The 17,228-nt window shown below is 46.7% G+C and overlaps 3 protein-coding genes across 3 annotated transcripts; all 3 read left to right on the plus strand.

Moving 5' to 3' along the window:
- Positions 1-12,990: 12,990 nt before the first annotated feature.
- T265_09949 (hypothetical protein) lies at positions 12,991-13,410 on the plus strand (the record flags this gene model as incomplete). Its single annotated transcript, XM_009176179.1, has 1 exon — positions 12,991-13,410. The coding sequence occupies one exon, from the start codon at positions 12,991-12,993 to the stop codon at positions 13,408-13,410; it is 420 nt and encodes a 139-aa protein (XP_009174443.1).
- Positions 13,411-13,488: 78 nt separating this feature from the next.
- On the plus strand, positions 13,489-13,992 carry T265_09950 (hypothetical protein; the record flags this gene model as incomplete). The annotated part of the gene is made up of 1 exon (XM_009176180.1): positions 13,489-13,992. The coding sequence occupies one exon, from the start codon at positions 13,489-13,491 to the stop codon at positions 13,990-13,992; it is 504 nt and encodes a 167-aa protein (XP_009174444.1).
- Positions 13,993-14,082: 90 nt separating this feature from the next.
- Positions 14,083-14,697, plus strand: T265_09951 (hypothetical protein; the record flags this gene model as incomplete). The annotated part of the gene is made up of 1 exon (XM_009176181.1): positions 14,083-14,697. One exon carries the CDS (start codon positions 14,083-14,085, stop codon positions 14,695-14,697), a length of 615 nt encoding a protein of 204 aa, XP_009174445.1.
- Positions 14,698-17,228: the final 2,531 nt, after the last annotated feature.

Genomic DNA, 17,228 nt, shown 5'->3' on the forward strand with positions numbered 1-17,228 from the left:
TATCTCCAGCTCAACACGGATTTCTCCCACACCGCTCTCGCGTGACAAACATGCTCGTGTTTATGGACAGCTTAACCGAAGCCAAGGACGAAGGACTCATATCGGATGCCTTATTTTTCGACTTCTCAAAAGCCTTCGATAGGGTCCCACACGTCCCGCTGCTCCACAAACTCGAGTCTTACGGTATCCAGGAGATAGTCCTCTATTGGATCAAGGCGTTCCTATCAGGCATATCATTCCGGGTGAGAATAGACTTGACCTACACCTCTCGAGCGCCGGTCTACATTAGAGTCCCTCAAGTCTCCGTCTTGGGACCGGTGTTGTTTCTGATCCACGTCAATGAACTTCCAGTTGTTCTTGCGAGTCCATGTCTCAATGAACTTTTGTTCTTGCGAGTCCATGTCTACTTTTTGCGGACGACTTGAAATCCTGGAGTCCCAATGCCAGTGCCCTCCAAATGGATGGATGCAGACACTGCAAAGCAGGGGTCGTTTGACTGGCACCTTCCTCTGAATGGCGAAAGTTGCGTCCATACGTTATCTAGAGGAAACAGCGAATTTCTTTGTCGTACATGGTGGGAAAGAATCAGAAAACATCATGAGGATGAGCGCCAAAAGGATTTGTGTATCTGGTTCACTTCAAACCTCTCCTTCTCAGTGCACCATGAGAAATTGGCCCAAAAAGGCATCGGCCGTTCAACGATTATGGAGCACCTTCTTCCGTATTACCCGCATTGACTTCCCGATACACTATGTGGACTATGTCAGACGCTCCATGAATATGCCAACTAAGTTGTCTGCTCAGAACGAAAGACTTCGTTGAGTTTGTCCAACGAGATGCTAGGAAAAGGATTTCTGGCCCGATATCCGTGGACTACGAAACGCGTCTCGCGATGCTTGATCTTTTTCTCCCCGAATCTTCGATTCCGACGATACCTAATCCTTTTTTATGCCCTATTTGAACAAGGGTTGCCCAGTTTAGAGCACTATTACACATTTATTTATGCAAATCCTCGCGCTGGCAAGCATAATGCCCTGCGCTGAGAACATAAAGAGCAGAGCTACACACTTTTCTCACTTGTGCCTTTCAGGTGAACGACAGCCACTGACGGACAAGAACAAAACCGACACGGGAATCTTGGGCAAAATCCTCGATCCTGTGTATCAATCCGTGAATCCGTGGTTCAAGGTCAAACTGTGCCCTACAATATACAGGCCGATGCCGTTGCTTGTTTCCAATAGAGCTGTTTTGTTCGCCATCATGCGACTTGCAGTGTCATCCCCATTCTCATTGGTTGAAGTCTAGATGGCGGGAACATTCAAAAAGGTCAACATGGCGATTTTGCGTTTTATGACTGACCCTCTCAAACGAAGCAGAAAATTATAGCGGGATTTTATCTTTTAAAAATTTACATCGCTGACAGATTTGCTAGTCTAATGAACGCAAAGAGCGATCAATTACCGGTAGTTTAGGATAGCTCGGTTGTAGAAAGTGTTATCTTACATTTTGTTCCTAAAGTAATCCATATCTCCAAAGGAAGATATTATTTGGGATTACTGGCTGTACCAAAATGTGATTAGTCAGAACAGCAAGGATTTAGCAGCTGACCCTGGATTATCGATTGTTTGCACTCAGCATCGTTCACAAGTTATGAAACCGTTATTCGTTTGAATGAAAAGAACAGCCTACGTGCTATTGTTTATGTTCCTCTCAATGAATTCCTTGGTATTGTGTTCGGTAGCTAAGGCATCAGATATATTCATTTACTACCCTGGGTGAGAGACCCGGTGTGTTCGTGGACAGCCTTAACTTTGATTTATAATGACAGAACCATCGGTACGTCGTTTGGAGCCAACGGATCAACGATAGCCTCAGTGGTTGAGCTAGAGCTACTGCTCTGGCACCACCGGCTATTTGCCAAGCCTCTTTGCCACATTTGGGCACCGATGCCCGCGGTGGTGCCACCAGCGGCGTGTTTACTGAGTGGTAGCCTATTTTCTATTTCCGATCGTTCACCCCTTAACGTAAAGTATCGTTATGGCATGAAGAAGGGTTTACCAATCATCTGAGCACACAGAATAGTGTAGGCAGTTGTTGACGTATTTAGTGAGCAATGTTCGCTAGGCTTGGAATACCACTATTGCCACAACCTTCTAATGCGACTGTTGACGGCACTCATCAGCTATGCCTAAAGCAACAACAACTTGTCACCCTTGTGGGTTTTGAACCGTGAAACTCAGTTGTGGCTGGACATCATTCCTTCCGTTTTCGTTGGCGACTCTAAATACTACGTAACAACATGCGATGTATTAGGTGCGCCCCTGTCATAGGGCCTTCGGATTGAATAATATTTCTGTCGATTACGTAACTAGTAACACCGTGAGATGAAACACCCATGAAGCCTAACAAGTGCTTCAGGCACAGTTAGGCCACCGGGCTATTGTGCATTATGCTAAACGTATGCTGTTGGAGGCGACCCTATGTTGCCCTAAAAGGTTTCGGGACCACTCTGAGGCTATAGACGAAATCGGAAAATTACGCCCCCCTTTTCTCACCTACGCAAGCTGGTCTCCAATTCAAGGCTTGGATGCCCTGGTTGCCGTGACGCTTGCGTTGTCGGTCCAGTGGGCCACCGCGAGAACGGTTGCCGGCCTCATATCCGTGGACCACGAAACTCGTCTCGCGATGCTTGATCTCTTTCCCCTGGAGTACCTTCGCCTCCGAGGGGACCTAATTCTTACTTACACCGTTTGAACAAAGCTTGGCAAATAGGTTTTTTACCGTTGACCCAGCAAACACCCGGCGGGGACATAGTAAGAAAATTTTCAAGTTCAGTGCACACATACATTAGACAATATTTTTCATTTCGTGTAGTAGCTACGCGGAATGACCTTCCTCCGACGGTTGTACATGCTCCTTCTAGAACCCAATTTAAAACACTATTAGACATTTATTTATGCGAATCCTCGCGCTGGCAAGCATACTGCCCCGCGCTGAGAACATAAAGAGCAGTGTTACACTCTTTTTTCACTTGTGCCCTGCAGGTTACAGCTGCCACTGACCGACAAGAACAAAACCAACCCGGGAAACTTGGGCAATAGCCTCTATCCTGTGTATCAATCCGTGAATCCGTGAAACGCCATACGTATAAGCGACGCAGGATTCTAGTATCCCTGGTCTCCAAAGCGCATTTGACTCGGTTGACCGGTTGACACGCTTGCCCACCAAGGAATGCCCCCGAAGTTCGTGAACATAATAAGCTCTTAGCGAATATACGCTCATCTGCAATCTAATTTGGTTCTTTCGAGAGACTCACCTGGAACCCAGCTGAATCCCTAGTTTGTCTTTGTCATGAGGGATTTTTGCCGATCGAAAGAAGTCCACGTGTCGAAACTTCTATCTGTCTGGTTGCTAGAAGACAACTAAACCGGAGGATAAATAGAAAGTTTTAGCAAAGTTAGGCAATTTAGAGACCATTTTTTCAACACCGCGTTCCACCATTACTCGGCTGAATAGCGTAGGTGGGTCTGAACCACATGACTTAGATCAGCTGATCTATCTACGAAAGTGCAGGCTAATATTAAGTCGTTACAAAATAGCAGAACAGCGAGACAGAATGGCTTGCACGTAGAGCTCTTTAAGCTCGGGAGACAGGCATTATGCCGCACTTTTTCTAGCTGCAGTGCGTACTCTGGAAAATGGATTATCCTCCTCAAACCAGTGAAAGTTCCTATGTCCACAGAGTCGGTATCTCATTCAAAACAAGCAAGATTTCGGCTATCACACTGTTTAGATGACTAGTCATTGGCAGTGTGAAGGAACTTTATGAAAAGTGGTGCCTATTTCGAAACTCAATCTGCCATTGCTATCAGCTCTGTTGCAAGTCAGACGCAAGAAAAATGTCATGAACATTTTGGTGGACTTCGCCGGCGCTTGTGAGTCACTCAGTATAGATGCAATACAGATTGTCCTACGGAGGTATGACTGTTCGAAAAAACTTATCTGCATCATGAACATCTTTTATACCAAGATGAAAATACAGAGTCCGATCTACTTAACTACCTATTTCATGTTTGCATTCGATACGGTAGTGAAACAAAGCTGTTCTTCTGACATGCTTATTCAATACCCGATGGATGGAAATTGATTCAAATGTATTTCGTTGCGTAAACGGCTAAATCAGCCCAATGTTTGTGTGCTGGTTTTCTGTGGTGAACAGTGACTCTATTCTGTTCATTCTGGTTAGTGTATTTTATATGCATTGTTTTACGATGCGATTGATGGTACGCACACGATATTCGAGAATATACTATATTCATTCGTCCATATTCGGACTTCTATACTACGCGTAAATTCGGTAGTTAAGATACCTACCACTATTCTAATTATCACATTTTCACGAAAGATTCCGCTTTATTTTGGCACTCCGAAGGGGACTTGTAGTTGCTGACTAGGATCGATCCATCGACATTCCACCTCGGTTTATTTGTGAGTGTTTTCCTTGTCAGCCTACACTGAGGACTCAGACGACATACTATGCATTCAGCTGGATGTTTATAGGACAGTGTGCTTTACTGGTTACACTAGCCTGACATTAAACTATCTACAACCTGATGTTTGATGGGGACCTTCGTGTGCGAAAACCAAAGTCCAACGACCCTACTTAAGGAATGTATCTGGCGCAGCCAACACTTGTTCGTAGATAAAACGATTGCAGTGTGGTGTGCTGCAGGCAAACATGGACACTCTACAGACGACAAGTGCAGGTCGGCTAAAAGACGGAGTTCGAACTCAGAGAAACCCGGAACTCTGCTTTTTAGGTGAGCTTCAGTTAATTTTGAAAAACTTTCACTTTCATTTTAGGTCACTAGAAGAGCCTAGGAGGTGACTAACAAACTCTGGTGAAAATTGATATGTATCGAAATCGGGTACGATCAACGGATATACGCGACCTGAGAACGAGCGCACAACTCCCCAGCTATGACGCGAGCCCAACCACTCCTAGCGCAGACAGAGAAGAAGACCAGACCTTCAGAAGAGGGCTTTTACTGCCTCAAACAAAGGCGAATTACAGTGGGAGCAATGTCATATATATATATATATTTCGAGCGACCTTGGGGAGCGATAAGTCAGTTAATGCGCACAAAGTATAACTGGCCAATAGGAAAAGAGCGCGGTCTTTACGGATTGAGGTGCAACATAGCGGAAAAGGCGCGAAATTTAAAATTTCAAAAATTTTTGAAAATAAATTGGCAATAACTCGGAAAATAAGCAGTTTTTGGGGATACTGACATCCCCAACACCTACTCTGGTGGAAAAATGTCAATAACGGGTTTTTCGGAGGTCCATTTGAAGAAGAGTGGTTTGACGTCGACGGCGATCTGTCCATCTTCTTGGTAGAAGGCTTGGCTCACTGGCTGCTGTGTTGCCGGCTGCGCTGCATCAGGTGTGGCGGCCTTCAGTTCAAAAGTGTCAAGAAGTATGTCGAGCGGGAGTTCTTTCTGGGGTGCTGGTCGCTCTGAGAGATGGCATGAACACAGTTGATTCCTGTGTCGAATACAGATGTCTTGGCCCACAGAGACGTCGTACATTACGCTGCCGCGTTTTTGTAACACGTATCCCGCGATCCAGCGTTCGTGCCTTGGTCGATAGTCTCGGGCAGAAACGCTTCCACCTACTTGGAACTGGGCCGGTTTTGTGTTCAGGTCAAGTTACAAACTAGCCATCGGTGCCGAACACATGGCAGAACTGGTAGTTCGCAATTTCCGGCGCATGAGCGCTTCGGCGGGTGACTTCCGATCTTCTAGAGGTTCATTTGGAGTGGTCCGATAGACCAAAATCTCCCCTTGAGACTTGAAGAGCGCACGCTTGAACGTATCGTCGAAACGTTCCGCCTGCCCGTTGGACTGGGGGTGGTATGGAGGCGAACGGACGTGCGTGATGGCGTTTCCCCGGTAGAATTCTTGGAAGCAGCTTGAGCAGAATTGTGATCCGTTGTCGGTTACCAAAGTCTCCGGTAGGCTGTGTTGGCTGAAGAGCTGTGACAATGCCCGTATAGTGTTGGTTGTCGTTGGTGGGGCGACAGGCACAACTTATGGCCATTTGGAGAAGGCATCAATCAGGATGAGATATGTCACTCCTTTAATTGGGCCGGCGTAGTCGATATGCACATGGCACCAAGGGCGTTCGGGTCGAGGCCAAGCAGCTGGCGGAAGGCGTGGTGGGTTCTTCGCGGCCTGTTGACACTGCGCAGTCTCTGACGTAGTCAGAGAGGTCGCGATCCATGTGTGGCCAGTGAACGTAACTACGGGCGAGCGACTTCATTCGGTTTATTCCGGGATGCCCCGAATGAAACTGACGGAGAGCTCGAAGGCGTAGGGCTTTGGGAGTCACTAGTCGATCTCCAAACATTAGACAGTTTTTTACTATTGCCAAAACATCTCGGTGATGGAGGAGCTGTCGGAGGCAATCGTCTTTGAGGTTCGAGGGCCACCTCGAATTCATGAATTGGATCGCCTTTTGGAGAGTAAGATCAACCGTGGTTGCTCTCTGAACCTCTGTTACCGTCATGGGTAGTGCCCGAACGGAATGGACCAGCCGGTGATCGGCTGAGTCCTCGAAAGCAACTTGCGCAATGACCGTGTCTTCTTCGGGTAGTCCTCGAAAGTTGCGCAATGACCGTGTCTTCTTCGGGTGTTGGCTGGGTGCTAATAAGGCGAGATAGTGCGTCGGCCTGGCCGAAGTCGGTCGGGCGCCGGTACTGAATATCGAAGTCATACCCCAGCAAAATCAGAGCCCATCTTTGCAGGCGGTTGGCAGAGTGTGCTGGAACACCTTTCTTTGAGCCGAAGATGGAGAGCAGTGGTTTGTGGTCGGTGAGTAGAGTGAAACGGCGGCCATACAGCGTTTTGTGGAACCGCCGGACCGCAAACACCAATGCCAACGCTTCTTTCTCTATTTGGCCGTATCGCTGTTCTGCTGGAGTTAGCGATTTCGACGCATGCATGATGGCTTTCTCTGATCCATCTGGGAAGACGTGTAGGATGACGGCACCGACTCCACAGTTAGAGGCGTCAGCTGCCACAATAATCGGTAGTTTCGGGTCGTAGTGGGTCAGCAGCATATCAGAGCTGAGCATGGTTTTCAGTTTGCAGAAAGCTTCTTCACGTTCTTCTGACCAACACCAGGGGACGTCCTTTCCAAGCAACCGATTAAGCGGAGGCCGGATGTCGTGTAGCGCAGGCAGGAATGCCGAATAATAACTGATCAGCCCCAGAAAAGAGCGTAAGGATGGGACATCTTTAGGGGGCGGCATCTGCTGTATAGCTCGGATATTCTCCGGGTCAGGGTGGCGACCAGAGGCATCGAAGATGAACCCAAGATATTTCACTGTTTCCAACAAGAATTGACATTTCTCGGCACGGAGGCGGAGACCATTGTCTTGGATGCGTTTGAGCACCATATCGATTCGCGTGTGCAGTTCAGCGGGAGAGCCAGCGACAATCAGAACATCATCCAGGTATGCGGCCACACCTGGAATGCCAGACAGGATGGTGTCCATCAACTGCTGGAAGATTGCAGGGGCAGTTTTGATGCCAAACGGAAGACGGTTGTACTGATATAGCCCACGGTGTGTGTTGATTGTGAGTAATGGGCGTGATTCTGGTGCGACTTCAATCTGAAGGTATGCATCCGCAAGGTCGATTTTTGCAAAGAGCTTCCCACCATTTAGAACAGTGAACAGGTCGTCTGGCGCTGGTAGCGGATAGTGATGCTGCTGGAGAGCTGCATTTAGGCCGGTTGAGAAATCGGCACAAATGCGGATTGACCCGTTTGGCTTCTTCACCACGACGATCGGTGCTGCCCATTCGGAGTACGTTACGGGAGATAATACGCCTTGTTGTTCCAGACGCTGAAGTTCTGCATCAACCTGCGGCAGCGAGGCGTATGGAACTGGTCTCTTGGGGCGAAAAACTGGGATAGCGTCTGGTCGAATTTGGAGGGTTGCTTGTGCGGTGGAACAGCAACCAAGGCCAGGTTCAAAAACTTTGGCGAAGCGCCGAATAATATCACCGGCTTGATCTGGGGCAGGAACGTGAGAACGGACCGCGTTGCAGATGGAACTGAGTGGGACATCTGCCAACCCAAGACGGTCGAACCAATCAAGGCCAAGGAGGTTCAATTCGGCATCAGCAACATAACATGACCCAGTGAATGTCGTTCCATTGAATGAGACACAGCATTGCAATTCTCCAGAGAGCCGCAGTTCACCGCCACAGGCACTGATGGCGGTTCTGGATGAGCGTCGGATAGGTGGTCGCCCCAGCGTATTCCAAAGTTTCTCCGATATGATCGTGATGTCCGATGCAGTGTCCAACTGCAGTCGGACCGGGCGTCCATTGACCAGGACTGTGAGGAACTTCCGTTGTGACGGGGCACTGACTTGAAATGTTGCAAGCAGGCTCAAAGCGGAGCCCACCTGCTTGGAAGTCTGCGGGCGCCGGTGCTGCTTGGATGCGCCATGGGATGTACTGGCTGGGCGTGCCTTGCAGTATCCGTCTTTGTGGCCAACGGTCTTGCATTGTCGACATCGATGTTGTTTGTAGGGGCACAATTTGACAAAGTGCCAAGCCCCGCAGTGCCAGCATGGGGATGACGGCTTCTTCTTCTGGACGTTCTGCTGATTTGATTGGGCATTGCCAGAGCGCGACGGACCAGAGGAGGACGGGCCAGAGATTTGAGAGCCAGGTGGCTTGGAGGCCTGGCGAACCGCATGAACTTCGGGACCACCTTGGCCCCCAGATTGGACCAAAGTGGTGTCATGCTGTAGGTTAGTCAACCGTTGGTATTCGTCTGCGATGGCGTTGAGAGTCAGCGAGGGGTCTTGCTCCAGTCGGTTGAGCAAGCGCGTCCGTATGTCTGCGAACTTGGGAGATTGGAGGCTGCATATGAAAATCAGAGATTTGAACTGGTCAGTTGTGAGCGACTTCAATTTGAAACGTTCGCATTCGCGATTAACAATGCCAACGTGTGTCAAAAAGTCATCTGACTCGTTCATAACCAACTTTAGACATCGGTACCGCGTGTTGAATAGAGACGACCGTTCCCCAAAGGTTACCATAAGCGTCTGTACGGTGTCATCGAATGACCTGTCGCGTGGGTTCTGTGGCAGGATGAGGTTGCAGTACTTGTCCAGCTCTGCCGGGCCAAGTTTACGAAGCAAGAGCCGGACTTTCCATGCATCGTCCTGCGCAGCGAGATCAACTCGGAATAGGTCCTCGTAACGGCGGAACCACGTCTCGAACGTAACGTTAGCGTCTGGATCGTAGTTAAATTCCGCTATGCTATTCGCAATCGCATCTACCTGCTGACCGGGCGCCGGATTGGACGTAGCACTACTAGCGGGAACCTTTAGCTGCGTAAGCATCTCGATGAGTTTAAGCTGTTGCTCGAGCAGGGCCTCCACTTCCGCAGGATCCATTACGAGTAGAACGAAACCCCTCGTCGCCAAATGACATGTATCGGAATCGGGTACGATCAACGGATATACGCGACCTGAGAACGAGCGCACAACTCCCCAGCTATGACGCGAGCCCAACCACTCCTAGCGCAGACAGAGAAGAAGACCAGACCTTCAGAAGAGGGCTTTTACTGCCTCAAACAAAGGCGAATTACAGTGGGAGCAATGTCATATATATATATATATTTCGAGCGACCTTGGGGAGCGATAAGTCAGTTAATGCGCACAAAGTATAACTGGCCAATAGGAAAAGAGCGCGGTCTTTACGGATTGAGGTGCAACATAGCGGAAAAGGCGCGAAATTTAAAATTTCAAAAATTTTTGAAAATAAATTGGCAATAACTCGGAAAATAAGCAGTTTTTGGGGATACTGACAACCCCAACAATAATGCGCACATTCGCCTGCCAGCTAACTGAAGGTAGATTTATTTTTTATAATAAACGCTATGGCCAATGAATCCGTTCCGGATACGAGCCGACCATTTACGAACTAGTTCACGGGGACTGCACTAATTTAGGGGACTTATTTTGGAAAGCCTTTGACTGTTTTCAGCACAGAGTTGACTACGTAAAAGAGGTGGTCAGCATAGCTCTTACGATTTTGCCAAATTTCCACCAAAAATAAAAAGCTTTTAGCCGTCTCGTTTAAGTGTGTGGATGCAAGATATAATGCACAGTACATAATGGAATGAAGTCCGCTTATGAGCCAAAAAAGATGTTTTGCGATGGTGTTGCATTTGTATCGTACGCGGAGTTAAAATAATGAATAATTTCATCACAGCAGATGCAAATTTCTCGGTACTTCGCAACGCAATAAACGCTACTCAACTGGGCTACGACCTTTGAAACTAACAATCTTTGGATGACACTGATGTAAGTTCTCATGTGTGGACTGCTCGGGTTGAATTATTCATCGCTATCTTCTGTGCCGGTGATATACTCGGAGTTTCTGGTTGCTCCGATAATGGTTATATTTGTATATTTGGTAGCGCACATTAATGCACATACTAACGGGAGCACTTTTCCGAAGCCTTTAGTTTATGCTTGTTACCGTGTGCTTATAAATAACGGGGTGAGATCAGAAGTTGTACTACGAGCGAGACATTCACCGAATCCCATACCTCGAAGAAGCAATAAGTATGCGTTCATTGCGTTCCTGTAGATCCAAGTTTGCGGGTTAGAAGAATGGCAAAGACGTGGTTGACTGTCTCTAGCGGTTGAGAAGAGAGACAATCTCAGAAAAGAATACGACGTGATCAAAAACTTCGGCGTGGTTATAGTTTACACAAAAGGTGGAAGTTTTCGAAAGACGGATGATGCAGGAAGTTAGGAAGCGATGCATCCAAGTATTTCAGTGTGTACGATCGAGGGTGAAGTCATGCTCATGCAGCTGCCAGTGTCAGTCAACCTTAGTGATGGGATTAGAACAATCGCGAACAACAGCACTTGAATAAACAACGGTCGGGTCATGTAGGCAACCGCAGGTCCAATCACGAACCGGACTGACCAGTCTGACCAAGTCGAACAACCAGTGCGGACTATAAAACGGTGGTCAACAAGAACAGTCACTTCAATTTATCAATCGTAAACGTGTACCATGGGCATACTGGTTCCAGCTGCTAAAGTTTCGATCACCAGATAATGGGACCGTGGAACGTACAACCAAGCCTTGGAGGCGAAGGCATGTTTGGAAATTGAGTAGCTACGCATTGAAGGTGATAGTTTTGATGCACGGGCGCCACTGACTGCGTGATTGGGCCATTTCTGTCAATGTCATTAACCACTGGTGATTTGAGCCCCGGGGGTCCCCATTCAGGGAGGCGGCAGTTGCCCAACCAACTAAGCTTACTGGTTAGTGTTTTCGTGTTTTGTCCGGTCATACGCTGTCTCAGTAGCTTCCGCTCAGATCTTTTGATTGGTTTTCGAGCTCACCACATCACTTACGCAGACGCATAAGAGCGAAGCTCAGGTAGTCATCTAAGAGCAACTAAGTGTAGAATACCAAGCACTTATTGGATGGATCTTAAAGGTAAATTAGCGGTTACAACCAACTATTTTGACTGTTAATTCAGCTCCATGGCATTAGCGTCCCTTTCATGGCGTCGGCAAACCACATTCGAAAAGTCTCCAAATTCAGATACCTCATAGAAATATATCATTCAAAATGCTGAAGCTGTAGGGTTCAACAGACACCAGCAATAAGGCAGATGCCACGTGCTCACTGCATCTGAGAAGGTTTTGTATGGATTCCATCACGATCAAGTGCTCGAGTCATTTCACTAGAGAGTAGTTACGAAGGTTAAGGATGTTCTCGGTTGGCGAAGACGTCATAACTCAGAGATAGTTAGGCTGTGCATTGATTTCCTTCAGTGGACTTATTTTTACTATTCTCCCAGGTTTTGCGAAATTTAGCCACGAGGGCAAATGCAGTTAAAGACATACAAAGTATCATGGCACTGGCGTGAACTCAACAACCTAGAGGAGCTTAACCGTCTGGGAATCATGGAGGGGCGAACAGGTTATCCTCGACCTGAGGTTTAGGATAACATTAGACAGTTCGCAAGTGAGGGAAACCCAAGTCTTTGTCACGTTTGGTTACACACAGTCATCTCCATACGTGCTTCATAGCTTCAAGGAGGCTAAACACTCAGGCAGTCGCACCCTTCTTTGGCAGGTTGAAAAATATGATGTACCCTATAAAATGTGGTGGTATCTGGCATCAGTCGTGGCTTAGTTTCAGAGGTATTCGCTGTCTGTTGATAAATGGGTTCCATTACCAGCCTATGACCATTGGGTGATTATGCTGTAGATATTAAATGCCGTCTGCTCACGTGGTATCCTATCTCCTCGTTAGAATCCTGCTCGCTACACGTTCCTCACAATCCACAGTTATCTGGTTTGCTACGTGGGTATGGGAAAATGTTCGGCTTCCCGGTCTTAGTGTTCTGTCAATGGATCTGCACGATCCTTTTGGTTTGAAATATTCACTTGACTGTTTTGTTCTTCAAGGTCGGACTTTGGATTCGATAGTTCAAAATCAATGCGTGAATATGGACAAAGATACGGGAGAGTCCCCGTCCACTTCGGACTTTAGTTGCTCGTTTTTTCTTTCGAAACATGTCTTGTTAAGTGTGTTGCGTGACCTCAGTATTTGTTTTACAGTGATGTCTCCTGTCGTGCGTACCACGGCTGCGCTCTCTGCGCAGCTGAAGTGTCCAGTACTTGGATCTTGCTTGGATTACTTTATATTGGTTCCTTCAAATGCTTTGTCCGACAATGCAGACAACGGCCCTTTCCACCGCTTTGTTCCCCTGAATTACGTCGACTTTCAACCCGATACAGAGGACTCCTCCAGCGTGAACTACCGTTATTTTTTGTCAGCAAAGTTATTCGATCGGTAGCGTTCTACGCTTAGCTCAGTTGCACCTCAACATCGTATATTGTTAGCCTTAATGATGGGGTCCAACACTATGCCCCAACTTCGGCTTCCTCCGGAACTGCACGAAGGAATATGTGCATATCGAGACAAATCCAGAAGTAAGAGAGAACTCCGGTTTTATGCCATTCGTGATTGGCTCAGCCAATTCGCTCCCAATTCCAAAGAGCCCGTTGAACGCATCATTGACGCTCAACTGGAAGGGCACCGAGACCAGTTCATTCAACAGTTAGCTGATTGCATCCCAGGTTTTACATACAACCTTGAACACCATAGCCAATTGCTGACTACAGCGCTTAATCTTCCTGAACCATATCCAAATGTCATGTTTGGTGAACTTTGTTTGTCAGACTCCAATGTTCAATCTGCTTCAGTTCGGAAAAGTGACATACACGCTTTGTTGTCCGGGATAGTTATTCCCTGTCTGCAGCGTACAAACTTTACAGTTGGGTGACCTTCTCGGTTCTTGAAAGCCTTTCAAAAAGGGAAAATTTTGACCACATCTTTTCAGCGTCTCTATGGCCATTGGGTGATGTTTGCAGGATTGCATGAGGGATATTCAAGAAGGTCGCTTTCCTATATGATTAAACTCCCTATTCGTGTAATGCACTATCGTTTTATCGTTGGTTTTGAACGTCAGTTGGGTGGTTGCGATAAATTCGTCGGTCTGAATCCTCATGTTACAGAGTACTTGCCTTGTGGTAAAAAATTGGTATCACTGACCATCCCGATCGATCCCATCAATCGCGACCCAAGCCTCCAACATACGGATCAAGTTTTCTACTCGCCGCTTGGCATTACTCTTCTAACGGATCCTACAGCACTAGGCTGGATGATCAGCCTGGCTGTCACGATTGCTTATTGTCGTGCGCAGTGGTCTCTCGAAGGAAATTTGGTTCCTCCATATCAGTGCTCACTTAATTTGACCCTGGTGGCGTGTGCTGTCGTCAGCTTTCAGGCTGATGAGGATTCGTTAGATCACTACGAGGAACTGTGTAATGCATTGGAAGCAAAATTTGTCTTGGAGAGTTCGTGACTTCCGTCCCGTGACGGTCTCTCATCGAACCTCATGACCATTTATTTTGCCTATACTGGTTTGTGGTCATTGTTGAACCTCATTGAAAGTATGATGCCGCCTACCCATGAATCCAAACTGTTACACTTCCTGCCACTTTGGCGCTTATTTCCCTCCTGCTGTTTGCAACACTGGTTCGCTGTCGAGTTGCAAACCCATCCTCCCGAAAAGAGGTATCAAGTTGCTATCCGGGACCTGATTCCACGTCTCTACCGGAACACCAATCGTGGTGGGGTATCAAATGCTTCTGAGTTGCAAGCGTTAGAGTCCACATTCAATCAGGGACTTCAGACAATTGTTTCTCTAAACATGTCCCCGATCAATCCGGAACATACTTTACAGGAGGTGAAGCCACACATCTCCAATTCAAAACAAGATCGAGTTAGTCATTCGCCTAGTGCACTGGTTCCACAACAGCTTCAAGTTAACCGCGGCGTACTATCTGTCCGATTCGAATCATCTGACAAAATTTATTCATCTAAGCAGTCTCAAAGTCATCGCGCACCATTGCCACAAACTATAAAGACCACTGGTCCCCGTCACCATCGAGCGCCACCGCAAACGGACAATTCAGCTGGCTTTGTCGCGAACCACACACGTCGTTGGCGTCCTTGCACTGCATCCGCTCAGCCGCAGAACCCACCTAGGTCTGATACGTCTCATTAGCTGTAACACATGACTCGGTGTGAGTATTTGAATTCCAATTAGTTTTTTGTATAAATTACGTGACATTCGCTACTCATCTTTAATTTATCCCCAAAATCCTCTGAATGGATTCTTGTTGGCAACGAAATCGCTAATTGTACTCCTATCGCATCAAGCTACTTGGAACTGACTCTAGTTCGAAGACGGCAATCCAAATTGAAATTTTCACTAGATGTTAACGTTGCTATTTTTGCGAGGAAATACCGTATAATGTTTCTTTTTTCAGTAAACTGTGGATTTTGTCTATTCGAACAAGTTTGCGAAAATCAAGCTTGATTAACAATCCCATTCCCTAAGGTAACTAAAAATCAGTTGGATGCATACGTACGCTACTGGGAGCAACATTGCTTATGTACCTAGAAGGTACGATGTGACACAACTAAGACATTATGATGAAACATTGAAATTTCTGCTTTGCAAATTAGGCTTTGAAACACACGTCAAAACTCATTTGCCCGGATAAGACGCGTGCTACAATCCATTGAGGCGAAACGTAGTTAAAGAACAAAGGCTCTTGTATTTGAAAATTGCCGATGAGTCTACCATTCACAACAACGTAACACCACCTCTCAGTGGAAGGGTTTTGAACTCAAGGAGACCTGAGGCGCCTTTTCGGATACCGTGCGTATTTTCTTCAAGTTTTTACTGTTACTCGTGGATTCAGTGCACGTTTAGGCTGGGTTTTCGCGGTTGTGGGTGTTGACTATTTAAGATCGTCTGATTCACTAACGAGTAGTGTATATGCGATCTAAAGCAAAAGACCGTAACATACTTTTGTTAACAGTGCGGTGAGGACTTATAGTCGGAGTTTAAGCACCATATATAACCGCTATGTGGCAGCCAGGAGGGCTATGATGAATGTTGTCAACACTAAAAGTGGAAACTTACATGCAATGTCTCGTCAGACGATCAAGAAGACCTGCGCTGCCAAGCGTTTTCACTTATTGGGGAATCTAAAGGAGGTCATGTTTTACTCTTAGAGAAGGGTGCACCCATAATGGTCAGATCTATGCTGAAAAGTCGAGAAGCTGTACAGGTTTTCCATTCTCAATGGGAATCATCAGCAGTGCTCATCTCACGAAATTAAGGGGATTTTGAAACAGCGACCCTCCTACCAATGGCTGATTACTTAACTGTTCGGTCAAAAGCGGCTGATTAGGTGATTAGTCCGCAGATATGGCGTCGCTCGCCCTTCAGTTACAGAAACCATATCACGAGGTCACGTATTGGCCGCCTTCGCGAGTGATGACTTCTTCTTAGATGGAGGTTTCGCTCATCTTGTGGAGTTATTCTTCCTTTGATCCATTTATTATATACTGGTGATAGTTTCCAACTGAGATGCGCATTGCTGGTGATTCTCAGTAAGGATGAAATAGCTGTACAATGCTTCTCAGATTTTCATCATAGACTGCCTTCACTGACAGGGTGAAACCTCAATTCTTTCAGGTGGTTAGTGCGTGTGCTTTCTAGGGTTAGCGCCACTTGCAGCAATGTTCAAGTAGAACGTGAACTTGATAGAAACCCCGAGACTACACTGCGCGATGAACCCCGAGAATGGTTAAGCCGGAAGTGGACTAAGGGTTTTCAGCAACTTTATAAGTAGTGTTATGTGAAGACGAAAGTAACTAGTGCAGTTGAGTGGATACACTTCTTGAGGCATGGTGCAAATTGAATATATGACAAAGCTTATTGGATGGCAGTTCCATCAACCAACTCTGACAGTTGAATCTCTCTGCTCGAGGAAGACACTGCCGGAACCTACGACATTTATACCTAGTAGTATTAGCGCTCTTTTCGAGCAGAGCAGTCAAATTTGGATGCGAATCACCTTAGGACCATTTTAGGTAGCGACCAAGTATTCTCAAAGCTGTAACAGGGGATACGGATAGGAAATGTAGATGATGGGCTTGGTGGATAAGCTTATTTTTTCGGTCGGGAGATAGTTTAGCGTTTTCTGACGGCTGCCACAGGTGAGAACAATATTTCTTCCCTCGGTACATTTGATCTGCGTTCTGAGTTAGCTAAAAGGAGGAAGCGCTCTGATTGTGAAACGAGGATAAGTGTGATAATTAGAATAGTGGTAGGTGTTTAGCGTTGACGGCTGCCACAGGTGAGAACAATATTTCTTCCCTCGGTACATTTGATCTGCGTTCTGAGTTAGCTAAAAGGAGGAAGCAAGCGCATTGTGAAACGAGGATAAGTGTGATAATTAGAATAGTGGTAGGTATCGTAACTACCGAATGTACGCGTAGTATAGAAGTCCGAATATGGACGAATGAATATCGTATATTCACGTATATCGCGGGCGTACTATATATATCGCATCGTAAAACAAAGGCATATAAAAATACACTAAACAGAATGAATAGAATAGAGTCAATGTTCACCACATCCACCACACGTTGAATGAGCGTGCGGGTGTTTATAGTCTCTAATAGGTTGGAACCTCAAACGTTCAGATCTTCTCAACGTCGGATTGTCAGGTTCAGTGT

Source organism: Opisthorchis viverrini (assembly GCF_000715545.1).
Source record: "Opisthorchis viverrini unplaced genomic scaffold opera_v5_331, whole genome shotgun sequence".
In the NCBI taxonomy this organism is placed as follows: Eukaryota; Metazoa; Platyhelminthes; class Trematoda; order Opisthorchiida; family Opisthorchiidae; genus Opisthorchis; species Opisthorchis viverrini.